Source organism: Centroberyx gerrardi, chromosome 18, assembly GCF_048128805.1.
Source record: "Centroberyx gerrardi isolate f3 chromosome 18, fCenGer3.hap1.cur.20231027, whole genome shotgun sequence".
In the NCBI taxonomy this organism is placed as follows: domain Eukaryota; kingdom Metazoa; phylum Chordata; class Actinopteri; order Beryciformes; family Berycidae; genus Centroberyx; species Centroberyx gerrardi.
The window spans coordinates 28,394,998-28,414,259 of NC_136014.1; the positions used below are offsets into that span (position 1 = coordinate 28,394,998).

General features: G+C 44.3%; 1 protein-coding gene across 1 annotated transcript in view; it reads left to right on the forward strand.

Moving 5' to 3' along the window:
- The window catches only part of LOC139928271 (pleckstrin homology domain-containing family G member 3), a 22,821-nt gene extending 4,352 nt beyond the window's left edge, over nucleotides 1-18,469 (forward strand). Inside the window, exons 3-17 of the mRNA XM_078289787.1 lie at nucleotides 2,533-2,665; nucleotides 2,911-2,957; nucleotides 3,689-3,839; nucleotides 4,531-4,662; nucleotides 4,970-5,152; nucleotides 5,780-5,872; nucleotides 6,300-6,386; nucleotides 7,591-7,624; nucleotides 8,004-8,105; nucleotides 8,231-8,263; nucleotides 9,839-9,849; nucleotides 11,524-11,811; nucleotides 13,210-13,311; nucleotides 14,294-15,869; nucleotides 15,976-18,469. Coding sequence (XP_078145913.1) covers nucleotides 2,533-2,665; nucleotides 2,911-2,957; nucleotides 3,689-3,839; nucleotides 4,531-4,662; nucleotides 4,970-5,152; nucleotides 5,780-5,872; nucleotides 6,300-6,386; nucleotides 7,591-7,624; nucleotides 8,004-8,105; nucleotides 8,231-8,263; nucleotides 9,839-9,849; nucleotides 11,524-11,811; nucleotides 13,210-13,311; nucleotides 14,294-15,869; nucleotides 15,976-16,916 — 3,913 coding nt within the window. The 3' untranslated portion in view covers nucleotides 16,917-18,469. The remainder of the gene's footprint in view (nucleotides 1-2,532; nucleotides 2,666-2,910; nucleotides 2,958-3,688; nucleotides 3,840-4,530; nucleotides 4,663-4,969; nucleotides 5,153-5,779; nucleotides 5,873-6,299; nucleotides 6,387-7,590; nucleotides 7,625-8,003; nucleotides 8,106-8,230; nucleotides 8,264-9,838; nucleotides 9,850-11,523; nucleotides 11,812-13,209; nucleotides 13,312-14,293; nucleotides 15,870-15,975) is intronic.
- Nucleotides 18,470-19,262: the final 793 nt, after the last annotated feature.

Below are 19,262 nucleotides of genomic sequence, written 5' to 3' on the forward strand. Positions count from 1 at the left end.
AACAGGTCAGAGGGGGGAGGGAGGGAGGGAGGGAGGGAGGGAGGGAGGGAGGGAGGGAGGGAGGGAGGAAGGAGGGAGGGAGGGATGGAGGGAGGAGGGAGGGAGGGAGGGAGGGATGAGTGGATCAATTCACTATCTGATCAATATATGTTAATAGTATTAGTTTCAGGTAGTTTAACAGCTGGTGGAATTTGGTTTCAGTGCAGCTTGGCATTGGCAAGAACCCAACATCAGCACACACACACACACACACACACACACACACACACACACACACAGTACCTGTCAGATTATTATGGGATGTCTGAAGGTTTATTTTATCTGACAGAAGGAAACGTTAAACGTCTTCAGCTCGTCTGAACCACAGATCTTACCTTCAGGCTTTTAACCAAAACTCATTCAGATCCTGATCAGAGTCCAGCAGAGGAACCAGGACTCCAACATGCTGACCGGATCAAACCGGATCAAAGTGGATCAAACCGGGTCAAACCGGATCACTCTGTTTGAAATAAAGAAGCTGCTGTTTGTTTGTTTGTTTGTTTGCTGTTCAGTCTCTTCAGGAAGTTTCCTCTGCCTGGTGTCGGGGGTGAGTTTGATTTGGATTAGATTGGTTTGGTTTGGACTGGTTTGGTTTGGTTTGGACTGGTTTGGTTTGGACTGGTTTGGTTTGGACTGGTTTGGTTTGGACTGGTTTGGTTTGGTTTGGTTTGGACTGGTTTGGTTTGGACTGGTTTGGTTTGGACTGGTTTGGTTTGCTGTGTCCCTGTGGTTCAGTTTCAGCCTCCAGCTTGGAGGATGAGGAGTTTCTTGTCAGTCAGATCAGCTGCTGTTTGAGACGCAGAGAAACTGTTCAGACTGAAGAAATGTTGAAATGTTGCATCAGAAGAGTGAAGAAACTGTTTGGAAATCTTCCTCTAGGTTTGCTGTGGATGTGTTGAGTGTTCTGACAACACACTTCAGTCTGGTGCAAACACACACTGTGTTGTGAGAAGCAGCCGCTCACCACAGAGGGTTTACAGAGGGTTTTCAGAGGGTTTTCAGAGTTTTCAGAGAGTTTTCAGAGGGTTTTCAGAGGGTTTTCAGAGAGTTTTCAGAGAGTTTACAGAGGGTTTTCAGAGGGTTTTCAGAGTTTTCAGAGGGTTTTCAGAGGGTTTTCAGAGGGTTTTCAGAGGGTTTTCAGAGGGTTTTCAGAGAGTTTTCAGAGAGTTTTCAGAGGGTTTTCAGAGAGTTTTCAGAGGGTTTTCAGAGGGTTTTCAGAGTTTTCAGAGAGTTTTCAGAGGGTTTTCAGAGAGTTTTCAGAGAGTTTTCAGAGTTTTCAGAGGGTTTTCAGAGGGTTTTCAGAGTTTTCAGAGAGTTTTCAGAGGGTTTTCAGAGAGTTTTCAGAGGGTTTTCAGAGGGTTTTCAGAGAGTTTTCAGAGTTTTCAGAGGGTTTTCAGAGGGTTTTCAGAGGGTTTTCAGAGTTTTCAGAGAGTTTTCAGAGGGTTTTCAGAGAGTTTTCAGAGGGTTTTCAGAGGGTTTTCAGAGAGTTTTCAGAGGGTTTTCAGAGAGTTTTCAGAGAGTTTTCAGAGGGTTTTCAGAGAGTTTTCAGAGGGTTTTCAGAGAGTTTTCAGAGAGTTTTCAGAGGGTTTTCAGAGAGTTTTCAGAGAGTTTTCAGAGGGTTTTCAGAGAGTTTTCAGAGAGTTTTCAGAGAGTTTTCAGAGAGTTTTCAGAGTGTTTTCAGAGAGTTTTCAGTTTTCAGAGTTTTCAGACGGTTTTCAGAGAGTTTTCAGAGAGTTTTCAGGGTTTTCAGAGGGTTTTCAGAGTTTTCAGAGTTTTCAGAGGGTTTTCAGAGTTTTCAGAGGGTTTTCAGAGAGTTTTCAGAGAGTTTTCAGAGAGTTTTCAGAGTTTTCAGAGGGTTTTCAGAGAGTTTTCAGAGGGTTTTCAGAGAGTTTTCAGAGGGTTTTCAGAGAGTTTTCAGAGTTTTCAGAGAGTTTTCAGAGTTTTCAGTTTTCAGAGGGTTTTCAGAGAGTTTTCAGAGGGTTTTCAGAGAGTTTTCAGAGGGTTTTCAGAGTTTTCAGAGTTTTCAGAGAGTTTTCAGAGGGTTTTCAGAGAGTTTTCAGAGGGTTTTCAGAGTTTTCAGAGTTTTCTGAGGGTTTTCAGAGAGTTTTCAGAGGGTTTTCAGAGAGTTTTCTGAGGGTTTTCAGAGTTTTCAGAGAGTTTTCTGAGGGTTTTCAGAGTTTTCAGAGAGTTTTCAGAGTGAACCCAGACAGGAGCATGTGATCATAAATAAATCACAAAATAACAGTTATGAGTTTTCACATGACATCAGCTTAATGTAAATTGTGTATCGTCGCTGTCAGGTGAAAACCTTGTGTCTCCAAAATTCAATTTTTAATAAACCAAGAATAACAGCCTGGTTTTCAGCTTGATGATGATACAGTTTACAGTTTATCCAGTGAGGTTTGGAAACGTTTTCAACTGCAGTGAAAACAGGAGAATCACCAGATTTGGAGTTACAAGGTTTCCACACAGCGACACGTGTTGAAAACACAGCAGTGTGTTGAAAACACAGCAGTGTGTGGAGTGTTGGACTGACAGCTTTGTGTCTCCTCCCAGCGAGCTGCTGCAGGACCTGGACCGGTGCGACCTGGACCCGGTCGCCATCGCCAGGTGCTTCGTCCTGAAGGTGAGGAGAGAGAGAGGTCCACAAAATATTATACAGTCGATAAAAGCAAAATGATAGAAAAATGTATCTGCCTGACAGTGTCGACTTTCCAAACTCAAAAAATAAAATAAAATGAAATATTTACCTCCATCAGCTGTCTGAGAGCAGCAGTGACTCTACACATGATGAAAGGAAAAGTCAGTTTGTCTTCAGCAGCTTCAGACTGTAAACAGTGTGATGAATACTTTACTTTCTTCTCCTTTCAGAGCGAGTACTTCGATATCTACACACAGTACTGCACCAACTACCCAAAGTGAGTGTGAATATGTGAGTCAGCGTTCAGCTGTCTGATCCTCAGAGCTTCACACACACTTCATCGTCTCCCTCATTCATTACTAAGAGAAGAACCGGCTGGAGTCGGTTTTCACATCATGTGAAAACCATGTGAATCCAGAGCATGTGCTTTTTCAACACGTTGGTTTTCATGTGAAGATTTGTTCACATCATATTCTGACATCATGTTTTTACTTCAGATCAAATTTCAATTCATAGGTAGAAAGTTTTTTCCCCACATGCAAAGATTTATTTTGTCACATTTTCACCTGCCGTGTTAGTTTCACATGTGAAGAGAAACATGTTCAAAAAGCACATGGGGCTTGGATTCACATGTACTTTTTCACATGTTCACACCATCACACCTGTTTCTAACCGTTTCTACCTGTTTCTACCTGTTTCTTTGTGTTTCTAACCGTTTCTACCTGTTTCTACCTGTTTCCACCTGTTTCTACCTGTTTCTTTGTGTTTCTACCTGTTTCTACCTGTTTCTTTGTGTTTCTACCTGTTTCTACCTATTTCTACCTGTTTCTACTTGTTTCTAACCGTTTCTACCTGTTTCTTTGTGTTTCTACCTGTTTCTACTTGTTTCTACCTGTTTCTTTGTGTTTCTACCTGTTTCTACCTGTTTCTTTGTGTTTCTACCTGTTTCTACCTGTTTCTACCTGTTTCTTTGTGTTTCTACTTGTTTCTACCTGTTTCTCCCTGCAGCTCGGTGGCGGCGCTGACTGACTGCATGAGGAATAAATCTCTGGCGAAGTTTTTCCGGGAGCGGCAGGCGGCTCTGAAGCGCTCGCTGCCGCTCGGGTCGTACCTGCTGAAACCAGTCCAGAGGATCCTCAAGTACCACCTGCTGCTGCAGGTACACACACACACACACACACACACACAGTTATTACTGTTAATTTAATTAGATTTAATTTAAAATGTATTGTATTTATTTTACTTTATTGTACAGTAAAAAGAAAAATGGGTATATTCTCTAGTATTAGTGACTGACATCTTTATTATTTTTAGTGTTATTATTATTAATAGTAGAACTATTAGTATTATTAATTAGAAAGTAAACCAGTTATATTCCCTAGTATTCACTAATATTATGAAACTTTATTAATGCATTCCTATGTTCTAAAATATTATTGATCATTATTATTTCCCAGTAATAAGCATAAGATCATAGATGTGAGTATAGATAATAAACTTCTGCAGTTTATATTAATCAACAACATAATGAAACATTATATAAAGCAACAACAATACAGATGGGAGACTCCTGCCACTATTATTACTACTATTATTATTATTATAAACTTTATTTATATAGCAGTGCTTTACAACAAGTAAAGTAGTAAAAATAAGTAAAAACATAAAGAAAGTAGTATTGATAAAAACAACTACAGCAACAAGAACAATGAAGTAAAAATGGAACAACTACAAAACAAGGAATAGAAAATAAACACAAATAAATAAAATAAAAATCATAATGTAAAATGCCTTGATAAAAAATAATATTATTTACTAGTTATTATTATTATTCTCCTTCTCTTGGTCAGGAGATCGCGAAGCACTTCGACCCGGAGGAGGCGGGGTTTGAGGTGGTGGAGGAGGCGATCTACAGCATGACCGGCGTCGCCTGGTACATCAACGACATGAAGAGGAAACACGAGCACGCCGTCCGGCTGCAGGTCACACACACACACACACACACACACACACACACACACATGCACACACACACTCACACACACACATGCACACACACACACACTCACTCACACACACACTCACTCACATGCACACACACACACACACAATTTTCAAAATGAGTGTGCACGAGGCCTCAGATCAGCAGTCAGATGTGTGAACACTGATCTGCTCGCTGCACCTGCTGTTGGACCTGGTTTGAACGCTGAGTGACTGACTGTGTGTGTGTGTGTGTGTTGTTGTGTGTGTGTGTGTGTGTGTGTGTGTTGTTGTGTGTGTGTGTTGCAGGAGGTCCAGTCCCTGCTGCTGAACTGGAAAGGTCCGGACCTCACGACGTACGGAGAACTGGTTCTGGAAGGAACCTTCAAGGTTCACCGAGCGAAGAACGAACGCACGCTCTTCCTGTTCGACCGCATGCTGCTCATCACCAAGCGGCGAGGAGAACACTTCGTCTACAAGACGCACATCTCAGTGAGACACATCTGCTCACTGCTTACATATTAGTGGTGTCTTGGTTCATTATTAGTCATTACAAAACATTTATTAGCACCTTATTCCTTTCATATTCTAAGTATAGCCCATTAACTACAGGTTTTCCCTCAACAGTCAGGAAGGAAGTTCTCTAATTCCTGATTTCATGGTTCTGTCTTGGAAACAACTGAAGAGATTGTAGGAACTTACCAACTACTATTGAACTATTTCTCTATTTTCACATCATTTCAACAGAATTTCATGGTTCTTTCCAGGAAACCTCCTAAGAATTTAACAGAATTAACAGTTCCTTTCTAGGAAATTACCTGGAAAATAAAGCATTTCCATCATTTTTCATGTTACTGTGTTTGAACTGATTTCCTTCATCCTGTTGGTCTCAGAATTCCCAAATGTAATGAATTTAAAATAAAGGTACTTTTGAAGTCCTTGTTGACTGAATGAAACACTTCTACAGACTGGATCCAACAGATTTTAGACCTAATGAATGATGAAATATGGATATTGATTTTTGGATGGATATATAGAAGAAATTGTAAATGAACATTTCCTCCCAAACAGTAAATAGAGTTTATTAATCATATTAATCTGGTTCTGTTGTTGTTTCAGTGCTCCACCCTCATGCTGATAGAGAGCGCTAAAGACTCTCTGTGCTTCAGCGTCACTCACTACAAACACCCCAAACAGCCCCACACCGTCCAGGTAAGACACACCTGTAGCTCCACCCGCCTGGCAGGCTCCGCACGAACAAACAAACACATCTTATTGAGTTCCATATGTATCGATAGAGCAGAGAGGAGATTTACGGTTCATTTCATACAGACTTTTATTGTTTGGTCTCCGCCCGGGTCGAACAGTATTTGTAAGTAACTCCACCCACCTGGCACCGAAGGAGACTGAAACAAACACTCATAAACCATAAAAACGAGGGAAACTAGTGCAGAAGTGTAGAATTAATATCTGCAGTGAGATCAGCCTCAACTGAAGAAAAGGAGTCGCTCTGATATATTGTCAGTCTGGTTTAGTCCAGTCCGGTCCGGTCCGGTCCAGTTTCTCTTCAGTCTAAATGAAGGTGTTTGTTTGTTTGTTTGTTTGTTTGTTTGTTTGTTTGTTTGTTTGTTGTCTCCAGGCGAAGACAGTAGAAGAGAGGAAGCTGTGGGCTCACCACATCAAACGCATCATTCTGGAAAACCACCATGCCATCATCCCACAGAAGGTCCAGTATCACCAGTAACACACCAGTATCACCAGTAAACACACCAGTATCACCAGTAACACACCAGTATCACCAGTAAACACACCAGTATCACCAGTAACACACCAGTATCACCAGTAACACACCAGTATCACCAGTAACACACCAGTATCACCAGTAAACACACCAGTATCACCAGTAACACACCAGTATCACCAGTAAACACACCAGTATCACCAGTAACACACCAGTATCACCAGTAAACACACCAGTATCACCAATAAACACACTAATATCACCAGTAAACACACTAATATCACCAGTAAACACACCAGTATCACCAGTAAACACACCAGTATCACCAGTAAACACACTAATATCACCAGTAACACACCAGTATCACCAGTAAACACACCAGTATCACCAGTAAACACACTAATATCACCAGTAAACACACCGGTATCACCAGTAAACACACCAGGATCACCAGTAATCACACTAATATCACCAGTAAACACACCAGGATCACCAGCAACACACCAGTATCACCAGTAAACACACTAATATCACCAGTAAACACACTAATATCACCAGTAACACACCAGTATCACCAGTAAACGCACCAGTATCACCAGTAAACACACTAATATCACCAGTAAACACACCAGTATCACCAGTAAACACACCAGTATCACCAGTAAACACACTAATATCACCAGTAAACACACCAGTATCACCAGTAAACACACCAGTAAACACACTAATATCACTAGTAAACACACTAATTTCACCAGTAACACACCAGTATCACCAGTAAACACACTAATATCACCAGTAAACACACTAATCACCAGTAACACTCCAGTATCACCAGTAAACACCAGTATCACCAATAAACACACCAATATCACCAGTAAACACACCAGTATCACCAGTAAACACACTAATATCACCAGTAAACACACCAGTATCACCAGTAAACACACCAGTATCACCAGTAAACACACCAGTATCACCAGTAAACACACCAGTATCACCAATAAACACACCAGTATCACCAGTAAACACACTAATATCACCAGTAACACACCAGTATCACCAGTAAACACACCAGTATCACCAGTAAACACACCAGGATCACCAGTAAACACACCAGGATCACCAGTAAACACACCAGGATCAGAGGCAGGAAGAACTGACACTTGTGTTTGTTGTCTTGTTTCAGGCGAAGGAAGCCATCTTGGAAATGGACTCCATCTGTAAGTGTTGGACAGTCATTCTCAGTCTGTTAGTGTCAGCCAGCTTCAGCACAAAGTTAAAAGAACTTATCATGCTTTTTAAAACACAGTAGATAATGTAAAACTCTTGTTGATAACACTTTTACAATGTTTTCATATTGTACATTTTTTGTGAGAATATATAATATATGATAAAATACAACAAAACAGTCTGATCTCATCTGATCTGATCTGATCTTATTTGATCTAGTCTAGATTAAAGAGGTATTGAACGAAGAATTTGTTGATGTTTCCAGAGTGGATGTATGTTTTTAAATCAAGTTGTGTGGATATTAGTACCTCAGACCGGTAAACTGTTGTTGTTGTTGTTGTTGTTGTTGTTGTTGTTTGTGGACTTCAGACCCGTCCAGGTACCGCTACAGTCCGGAGCGTCTGAAGAAAGCTCTGTCCTGCCAGTCCGACGACTTCCCCCGAGACGGACGGCAGGGCCGCCGGCAGTCAGGTGGGACGAAGTTCATACCAGATATTATTATAGTTCTGTATTCCATGAGCTTGGATCTCAGGTTCTTTGGTTCTTCTTCTTTTGTCACAGTTTTGTTCTTAATCTTTGTTTTCTTCCTTCTTCAGAGCCGACGAAACAAATCCTGAAGAACACCAAAGGTAAAAAATAAAATTCATATCATTATTATTAGTTAGTGAGGAAGCCGGTTTCTACTTATTTTACTTAGCAGCCAAACAGACTGTGGTGTGTTTCTTTTTTAAATCTCTACATTGTGGTGAACGTTACATAAAAGCACTTTATAGATGAGTTGGACCATCAGAGCTGCTGCTGTGTGGCTCCTGCACCCAGCTGAGTGTTTCTGTGTGAGTTGAAGCTCAGGATGATGTTTATCCGCCGTGCGTCAGGAGAGATGTTGATGTTCGTCTGTGAAGATGAACAGCATGAAGGGCTCTCATCCGTCCATCTGAACCTGCTGCAGGAAAGATCTGCTGCAGCTTTCCTGTGTCAGGCTCATTTCAGACATCCAGGTAGTAAGATGTCAAAAAATAAAAATAAAAATCACTCGTCCGAGAGGCTTCATCAGTTCCAGCTGAAACGTCTTCAACTCTTCATTTTAAGTCCAGTGGATTTTTTTTTGTGATTTTTTTCTCTCTTTTTTTCACTTTTTTTCCTCTTTAAATAAAAGTCATATATGTCCAGGAGAAGTAATGAGAGGAAGATGAGATGTTATTTAGATGTTGCTCTCCTCTCTCCTGCCATGTGAGGGCAGCAGGCGGCTTCAGAGGAGAAAAGGCTTTTTGGCCTCGATGACTGATATCAGAGCTGAGCTTCCTCCTCCGTTTCCCTCTGAAACACACTGAGAGCCTCTGGTTGGTGCGTCATGTACCTGTCCTCCTCCTCCTCCTCCTCTTCCTCCTCCTCCTCCTCCTCCTCCTCCTCTTCTTCCTCCTCCTCCTCTTCCTCCTCCTCCCCCTCCTCCTCCTCTTCTTCCTCCTCTTCCTCCTCTTCCTCCTCCTCCTCTTCCTCCTCCTCCTCCTCCTCCAGCTGCAGTGGGTTTTATCCACCAGTTTTTTTTGTTTATTGAATTTTATAAAGATGAACATGTAGTACACAAATACAACACACCTAGGACAAAGGTACTAAATAGGACAGATAAAGGAGTTAAGGAAGTTGAAATCAGAAATGGATTTCCAGTAAATCCCTGAGTTTTGTGGCTGTGCAAAAGCCATCAGGTTTTTTTTTTTTTTTTTACGACTGATGTCCCTGGACTCCGCTGCCTTCATCTGCATATTTTAGCTTCATGACATTCGTTTCCATGACAACTGAATTGCCACGTCACCGGCCGGTACGAAGGCCCCGGGCCGGAATCAGCGGCAGAGACTATCCAATAAAGCAGAAAAATAATCTAAAAAAGAAAGAAATAAAGTTACAAAGGAGTGAGCTTTGTGACTGAAGTTACGAAGGTCCTGAGCAGCTTAGTGACCAGAAGACACCTGATAAATGACCAAATATTAAGAAACAGTCCTTGTTAATAATGGTAGAATACACTGATCAGACCACAGGTCAGTTTCACATCATTTAGACCAGAGGAAGATGCTTTCATGTTGTGTATTTGGCTTATAAGTTAATTGAAAAATGCTAATTGAATGAATGTTTTTGCCTTCTGTACTTTAACCATCAACTGTTTCTATTCTTCTCCTCTTGCCCATTCCTCTCCTGTGTGGAACCAACAGCGATCCTAAAGGTGAGCAGCTAGTTTCAACTCACTGTGATGACCTGCATGTTCCCTGTTATGATGCACTAAACACTGCTGTAGGGGAGGGAGGGAGGGATGGATGCTAGGTAGGTAGGTAAGTAAGAAAATAAGAAAGTAGGTAAATAAGTAAGAAACAAGATCGATAGCTAAGTAAGTAGATAGGAAGGTAAAGAGGGCAGTAAGCTGCTAAGTATGTAAATAAGAAAGTAGGCAGGTAGGTAAGTAAGCAAGAAGGTAGTCAGGTAAGTAGCTAAGTAAGTAAAAGAAAGTAGATAAGTAAGTACTTAAGTAAGAAACTAGGTAGGTAAGTAAGTATGAAAGTAGTTAAAAAAGTAATAAAGAGAGTAGGTAAGTAAGTTGCTAAGCATGTAAATAAGAAAGTAGGTAGGAAAGAAAGTAGACAGGTAAGTAGATAAGTAAGTAATAAAAAAAGTAGAAATTAGGTAAGAGGTAAGTAAGTAGGTAGGCAGGTAAGTAAGTAACTAAGTAATAAAATGAGAAAGTATGTAGATAGGCAAGTAAGTGAATACGTAAGAAAGTAAATGGGTTAACAGCAGGCCAACAGACCTCAGAGGTATTTGTCAGATGATGTGAGTCTGCTGTGAGTCTGCAGGCTGCTGTTTTAACATCCAGCTGTTCAGCAGCTGGAGGCGTCTGGATATGAATCACAGCTGTGAACAGACTGGAACTGGAACTGAGGGGTTTGTAAGAATTAGAAGGATTATCTAAACTATCTGGAGAAATCCTAGCTCAGCAGGTCATCCTGTCCTGCAGCATCATCTGTGTGATTTAGCTTCTCTGCTTGTGTCGGCTCTTATGATTCGCTGCTGCAAGTAAACTAAGTGTCTGTTTCCCCTGCTGTACATCGTCTAAATTTGCTTCATGCAGTCGTACGTAACGAATGGACTTGAGTTAAGAGTTAAGGTTCAGGAGGCTGGAATGCTTCTTAGCTCTGATGTTAAGGGTTGGATGCTGTTTGGATAAAAAAGAAAAGGTCCTCTAGTAACTGTGGGAAAAAAGAAATCCAAGGCGCTCCAAAAATCAGTCAAAAAGCCTTTATTCTATTTGCCTAGTCATCATTTTAAGTTTAAAAACTGTGTAACTTTTTTCCCATATTGTTTTACTTAGTGTATGGTCTTTTAAAAAAAGTGTGAGGTCATTGAACATTAACCGGTACGCAGCATGTGATTCAACAGTCCCTTCACCCAGAGGCAGCATCCATACAGAGAGCCAGGTCACATGGTAACAGAATGATTGTTTGGATGTTAACTTGACTTCACTCTGCAAAGTAGCTAGCATTGTAGCTACGCTAATGATGGAAACTTGTTCTACCTGGCAGAAAAACAACGGGGGCTTGTGGGAGAATCCTGTTTCATACTCAGAGCCAATCAGCATGCTGCGTTTAGCTCAGCGACGGCTCGTCATCCCACGTTTTATCACAAGAATTTCTCCAGACCTGCGTTTTTTGACACGGAGGTCTGACTGCACCAGATTAGTTAGCGCCGCCAAGTGTAAGTGTTGCAGGTCGAGTGTCAGTGTGTCGAGGGGTCGGTGGCTCCGGTGTGGGGTCGGGTTAGTTAGGGCCGGTTGGGGTCAGGAGAATGTAAAACATGACAAAACACACTGAGTGACGCGTTAGGAATCTGTGACCTTACGCCGCAGCATGCAGACAGCGAGGGGGCGTTACCATGGGAGCGACGCCCCCTGCAGTCCGCCGCCAGCATCAGCACCCTGGGCTCCGGCCTGGGCGAGTCCGAGGCCGAGCGGCCCAGCGTGGAGGAGGAGGAGGAGGAGGAGGAGGAGGAAGACCCGGGCAACAGGAAGGACTCTTTGGAGCGGCTGAGCGGCAGCGACGAGGAGGGCGGGGCCGGCCCGGCGGCGCCCCGGCAGGCCGGGCCGCCGCCGGGCGAGGAGAGCGACTCGGATGAGATTCTGATGGAGGACGACCAGGTAGCCGACTTCGCCAGCTCCATGCTGGCCGCCATCTCCTGCTGGCACTACAGGGCCAGGGCTTTGCTTTCCATGGGGGTCGCAATGGTGAGGCTCTCTGCCGCCAGCGGGTCGCTTCCCTCCTGTTTCCGCCGCCGCCGCCCGTCTCCGGCTTGGCCCGCGGCTCGTTCTACACCGGCTTCATAACATACTAAAGTCACGGATAATAACCACATGCCAGTGCTGCCTGACCTGTAAAACATGATGCTGCTTTAGAGAAGACTTCTGCTGCTGTGAAGGTTTCCTCAGTTACTGCATGAGCCTCATTCACCAGAAAGCCTCTAACAACGCTGTCTGTCTGCCTGCTGGCTGTCTGTCTGTCTGTCTGTCTGTCTGCCTGCTGTCTGTCTGTCTGTCTGTCTGTCTGTCTGTCTGCCTGCCTGCCTGTCTCTCTGCCTGTCTGTCTGTCTGTCTGTCTGTCTGGTGTCTGTCTGTCTGTCTGCCTGCTGGCTGTCTGTCTGTCTACCTGTCTGTCTGGTGTCTGTCTGTCTGTCTGTCTGCTATCTGTCTGTCTGTCTGTCTGTCTGTCTGTCTGCCTGTCTGTCTGTCTGTCTGCCTGTCTGTCTGCCTGTCTGTCTGCTGTCTGGTGGCTCTGAGGTCGAGGAGGGAATTGGACAAGTGATTTTCTTTAGCAATGTTCAAGTCAATCGGACATTTGAACAGTTTCCTGCTGTTGTATTTTGCATTTTTGAGTCTTTGACCTGTGAAATTCAGGAATAATTTGAACATTGTTCCAACTCCATTATTAAAACACTATTGATTGTGCAGATCTGAGTGATTGCTGTCTGTCTGTGCTTTTAACAACAGTCAGTATTTTGCCCAGATTGATGGATGGTTTGCTTTACAGCCTTTCTGACAACAGACAGCTTTATCTCTCCGGGTCTGAGCACAGAGCAGAGAGGAGAGAGTGTGTGTGTGTGTGTGTGCTGACGGTTTGCTGCTGTGTTCACGACGCTTTGTTTGCACGTCTAGTTTCAGAGACTGACCCGCAAATTAGCTTGTGTGTGGTGGGATGTTGATAATGAAGTTTGTCTATGCAGCTCAGGATTTACCACTAATCCATTTGTCAGTTGACTGCTGTTCATACTCAGATAATTATCGCTCCTCACTCTATTAAACTGAATGGACAGTTGTTGTGTATTAAAGCTGCGCTGTATGAGTCCTTGGGGCATTACCAAGAATAACTAACCCATTCATGGTTTGTTTATTGTTCATGGCTTTCACTTGACTATATAAGAATATTTATAGCTCATTGAAAAGTTATCCATTCCCTTTGATCTGCTAACATTAACGCTGCCAAAGATCTTGTTTATGTTTTGTTCTGTTTTTATATCCGGTTGTTTTTTCCCCTTGCTGAAGGATGAGGAGGCGGGCGGCGTTCCTGAGAACGGCTTTAACAAGGAGAACAGACAGCTGGCTGGTCAGGAGGAGCTGTGTGGGAATGAACCCACACATGAAGAGGTAAGCAGTGGTGCGGGCTCGTCACCCACAGGTCACAGGTCTGATACCCGTCACGGCTCATGTCCATCAACAGCCATGTGTCCTAGAGCAAAACAGTGAACCCCTTCTGCTCTTTCCTTCTGGATCAGAGCGTGAGCTAACTGACTTCAGTACAGTATGAGGTTCTTATCTGTGCTGTCTCATTGTAAAGCCTGAATCTGCAGAGTAATCCCATGGAAGACAGGAAAAACAAACTTATCTCTCCTCCTCAGTTCATCCATCTGTCAGTTTGTAATGTGTTGACTGTCTGTGCCGTCACTTCATCAGCCGCTCGTCCCGCCCATCTGCTGTGACGGCTGTCTTTTAGAAAATATGATTTTATCATCCTGTCCAACCTCCATTTTCCCCTTCAAGACCATATGACAATGAAAATAAATTGACGAATGCTTTTCCAAGTAAACAACTTAACAAGTTAGATTTTGTGTAAAATGTTTTGTGGAATGTGGCATTCAGTTCAGACACAACTATCTTTACAGGTAGGAAAGAGTTTCCATCCAGCAATCCCTCTCAGATCTTCTGTCTTGTTTTGTTATTCCTTTACATAATGTATCACAAGAGCTCACACTTGTTACAGTTTTAATAGCAGTGATAGTTTTGTGGCTGTCATAGCAGTGCAGGCTTTCTTTCACATGTGGAGTTGTGATGAGTTGAGGAATTTTTGTGATTGTCATGTTTTCACTTCAAATAAAGCATTACATGGTCTTTTTTGGGTTGAGAAACTTCTACCATCCTTGGGTTTCCTTGAAAAACTCAAAATGTATGTTGGTTAAGGTCAAAACAAGACTCCTGAAAAGTTGATATTTTGGAGATGCAAGATTTTTACCCAGCAGAGATAATATGTAGCCTCTTTTTCAAATCAACAAGTGATTCAGAAAATATTTTTGCACAAGTCTAATAATTTATCAAGTATTTGATTGGCCCTCTGTTGTTTCTTCCTCTCTAGCCTGCTACAGATAAACTGCTGCAGGAGAAGACATCAGACTCTGAACCCACAGAAAACCCTGAACCAGAACCACTGTCCAATCCAGAAGGTTCCTCTGCTACACCTCCCAGGATCCCAGCGTCTCCTGATGGGGCAGAAGCACCGACACCTGAAGAGAACCAAGAGAACCCAGAGGAACCGTCAGCTGCCACGCCCGAGTCCGACTCAAAAACTTTAAGCAGTGGAGAATCCTCCGAAGAAGAGGAGGATGAGGAGAAGGATGCAGCAGAGAAGGAGAGTGAAGCGAACAGCATCCTGCCTTCCTCTGTTTTGGACAAAGCCAGCGCCATCGCTCAGCACTTTACCAACAGCATCAGACGAAGCAGCCAGGCCGTAGATGACGCCCGCTCCCTCGGGTGCCCTTCGCCACGGTTACCCAGCAGGACCGGCAGCACCCTCAGCCTCGGCGCCGAACCGAACGAGCGGCCCATCCGGCTGAACAGCAGCTATTCCGAACTCCAGGAAACCTTCGGTGGGACGGATCTGACCCTGCTGTCTCCGCGGGACGACAGCCTCTTTGACGGCGACCGAGGAATCCGGCGAAGGAGGGACTCCACCCTCTCCAAGCAGGACCAGCTGCTTATCGGGAAAATCAAGAGTTACTATGAGACCGCCGAGAACCAGGACGCCACCTTCAGCCTCCGGCGCAGGGAAAGCCTGACCTACATCCCCACTGGGCTGGTCAGGAACTCCGTCAGCCGGTTCAACAGCATCCCGAGGGACGAGGCCTCAGCGGCAGAGAAAGACCTCCTTCCTGAACCCGTCCAGACAGATCCCTCGGCCCTGACCACATCCTCCGTTCCTGACCCTTCCACAGCAGAGCCAGACTCAGGTACTCAGGGCCGCCTGGTCTCAAGTGCTTCATTTGACTCCCTGATGTCTAATCAGAAAAGCGGGGAGCCAGAGGATTCAGGTTTCTACATAGGAGGAAGCTCTGACTCTGTTGACTTCAAGTCCAGATCTCGAAGCATGCAGGAGAAGCCTGTTGAGGATGAAGAGTTCAAACCTTCATCTGAAATGATCAAGATTTGGCAGGCGATGGAGCGGGAGATCAGCAGATCCAAAGGTGAAGGCAGAGGCCGTGAAAAACCAAACTCTAACTCCAAAGCAACCAGTCTGGGCCTTTCCATCAGCAATACGACCCCAAACAAGAACTCTGACAAAGACAACGAAGAGTCTGACCTCAGCACCATCACAGAGGAATCCCTGAGCCCTTCTCCCTTCAAACACACGGCCTTTGGGGTGAATCGGACCGGGAGTTTGAAGGACGCCCTGAGAGTCTTTGGGGAAGAGGGCGTCGTCCTCAGGGCGCCGGTTCCCAGAGTCGCCCAGTTGAAGGCGGAGGCAGAGGGAGAGCCAACCAGCGAGTCAGACCAGCAGGATGACGCAGACAAGGCGAAGAGCAAAGTCCTCCATCTGGCCCGTCAGTACAGCCAGCGCATCAAAACCACCAAGCCAATGGTCCGGCAGCGAAGCCAAGACATCCTGATCGGCAAGAAGAGCCTCCCATGTGTGATTGAAGAGAAGGAGAGTTCAGGTACAGTAACGTCCCGTTTACCTTCAGTGTTTTTGTTTTTGAGAGATGAGAAATCATTCAACAATCATTTATAAGACAAATTCATGATTTGTCTTATGTTTTGCAGGTAAACCCAACCTGACTCTGCCACTGGTCCCTTGCGACCAAGTCACCACTCTGCCATTGAGCCCCATAGAGCAGGTCTGCTCTCCAAGCCCCGCCCACACCTCCAGCTTGGTGGGCAGCCCCAGGGGCCTCTCCCCCAGCCGGGTTCGCTCCAGGAGCCCCCTCAGCTCCCCGACCGAGAGCTTCAACTGGCCCGATGTTCGCGAACTCCGCTCTAAATACGTCCGCTCCGACAGCAGCCGGTCCCAGCAGCCTCTGGTCAGCCGCAGTCGGTCCGTCCCGGAGCAGATGTTGGACGGCGGGCTGAAGAGACGCTCCAGCTGCTCCTCCGGCCTCCTCCTCGCTGATGGAGCTTCTGGTGAGGTTCCTCAATACAAGCCTCACCTCAGCCGGGACACCGGCCAGGGGGAAAGCAGTCCAAGGCTTCACAGAGCGAACTCTCTGGACCACAGGCTGAGCGGCCTCCATCTGCAGAAGCTTCAGGACAAAGCTCCTAACGGCAGCTACGGCGGTTACTACATCTCAGCCGAGGCTCCGCTCCCGGACGACCCCAGCCGTAAGATCATCATTGTGGAGAAGCTTCCGGAGCCCGGGTCAGATCCTGTGGAAATGGCCGAAGAAACCAAAGAGGAAGAAGAGGACGATAACTACGTTCAGATTCGTTCGCCGACTAGCAGAGAGAAGATTTCCATCATGGCTGTGATCGACCGCTGCCGGGCCTATCAGGAGTCAGACGAATATAAGCAGAGGGAGGAAGCTAGAGCCAAAACTGAGCCGAGCCTTCCAGCCGGGAGAGGCAGAGAGCTCGACAGGGCCGCCGCGTCCTCCAGCGAGCCGCTGGACGAGGCCCAGAAGACGAGCTCAACCTCCGGACAAAAGACGGAGGCCGGTCAGCAGAGCATGGTGAAAAATCTGAGAGAAAAGTTCCAGAGCTTGAGGTGAACAAACCGTACCTGTGGACTTTTTAATGAAACTGTAAAGCACCGTCAAAGCTCCGAAATATTGATCCTAAAGATTCTTATTTGAAAGGAACAAAAAACAGATTGCTAAACCAGGAGTGAGGCAGTGAAATTTGCTTTCTGTGTTTTGTGAGTGTGATTCTTCCACAGCATCACTGACACTTACTGTCTTACTGAAGGTGAATCCTGCATGTATCTGAAGCCTCGCAGTGACACATGACTGCCAGTCATGTCAAAAAAATTCAAGTCATAATTCTTAGTGTCATTTAGTGAACAGAATATCGGCCTGTCAAATGTTTCGATACTAAAAAAAATGAATTATTCCACGGTAGATTACTGTATTGAAACAAATATGTAAATATCTTTATACAGTCCTCAAGAACAATTCTCTGGAGTCTATTTGTTAAAGCACCTTTTGTACAGGCTGTACAGTTTTATTATGTGGCATCTGTGTTGCACAATTTAAGTAATTCAGTTTCCAGCCTGGAGACTGTATTTAATAGCGTATAAGACTCTGGTTAGTTGAGGCGGCTCTGTTACAGACAGTAGGCTGTATCTCTGCTCTTCATCCAGAGGAAACATTGCTTGATAAAAAAGTCTTAGGGAATATTCATCACTACAATAAGGGATTGCTCTTCTCTTTAAGCTCTATTTGCTTTACAGTTGCACAAGCTTCATACGGTAGAAATACTACAAAGACAATAATGCTCGACTTAGATGAAGCTAATCTGAGTGGATTCCTCCAAGCGGACGAAAATCTTCCTGCAGCTTCGCAGAGCGGCACGAGGTTTCTACTGCAGGACTAACCACTAACTAAACATGGAAAGACCAGACTGTGTGTGGAGATCTGCCTCTGCTGCCTGGAGGGACGGTGAATTTGCTCAGTCAACATTGTAAATCCGCCTTACAGAATCTCCTGTTATTATTATATTGAGAAATTGGGTTATTCTGTTTTATCCTGAATGGGAAATCTAAATCACACCTGGTTTTGAGCACTTGTATCTCTGGCAACTTGACAGGTAAACAATATTAACAGCTTCAACTGTCTCGCTGATTACAGTGTCCACCATGTTACACTTTACATTTACATTTTAGGCATTTGCTGTCACTAAAACGAGGCGTTTAGCAGTTAGTGCTCCTCTTCTCCAGAGAAACTTGTGAGTGAGCGGCTCAGCGTTTAGCGTCTGGCTCAAAAACACTTCAACTGGACACACTGGCTGATGGGAATCGAACCTGTGACCTTCCTCTAACCACTAGGCAGGCCTGCAGATCTTCTCACTCGGTCTCTGTTGGTTTCCACGAGTGTTTAGGACAGACACTCAGATAGTCAACACTGTTAACACCGGTCAGGCTTTACTGTGCGGCTCAGTCCTTCATGTACCTCTTATTTATTGAGCTGATGTAAATATCATAAACAAATATATTGTCTGTCTTTCTATAACTGTGGTTATATACTGTATGTGTTGTATGTACAGAAATGTTTACATTGCCAAGCCGGGCGTCCATTCCACATTAAAACAACACATACAGGAGCTGCTCACTGGTCCAGAGAGTGTATTTATGTGTGTGTGTGTGTGTGTGTATGTGTGTGTGTATGTGTGTGTGTATGTGTGTGTGTATGTGTGTGTGTGTGTGTGTGTGTGCGCGCGCGTGTGTCCCAGTAGAAAATGGTCATAAAAACCTTGTAGATTGTTTTTATAAGATCAAATTAATTCATCTTTAACAATCTTTAAAATTACTTGAATGATCCATGTGGTGAAATATGGTCATTGTAGCAGTGAACAGTAACAGGATATAGAAAAGGAAAATGTATTATAAATTAGAATATAGCAGATGGGGTTTTAAACAGCCAGCAGTGTTAAGTGTTGTTGCTGCTGATGTGGATGGAAGACCAGGTCAGGAGATCTATACAATATTTTGCGAACTGGCTCAGGCGGGATTTGATTTCAGCGTAACCCACCGGATGTAAACAAACATTTCTCGCATGCTGCACTCGACCAATCATTTCATTAGCCTAAAGAATATTCAGATGAGGGCGTTGACCCTGGGTTCATCATGTAGTGTGTGAAATCTACAAAAATACCCGATCAGATGTTAGAGAGAAGAAAAAAAAAAAAACAAGCGTGAAATGTAGGATAAAATAACGTGACTAACATGATGTGTGAAAAGAGCTAAAGTAATGTTATGATAGTAACATCAGACTGAAGCTCAGTGAGAAAGAGAGGAGGAAGCTAATAGCGCTCTGCTGCTAACTGAAACAATACAATCTACCATACTGAGTTAGCTAGGTTTACTAGTTAGCTAGCTGACCTTCAACATCATGAAGCCA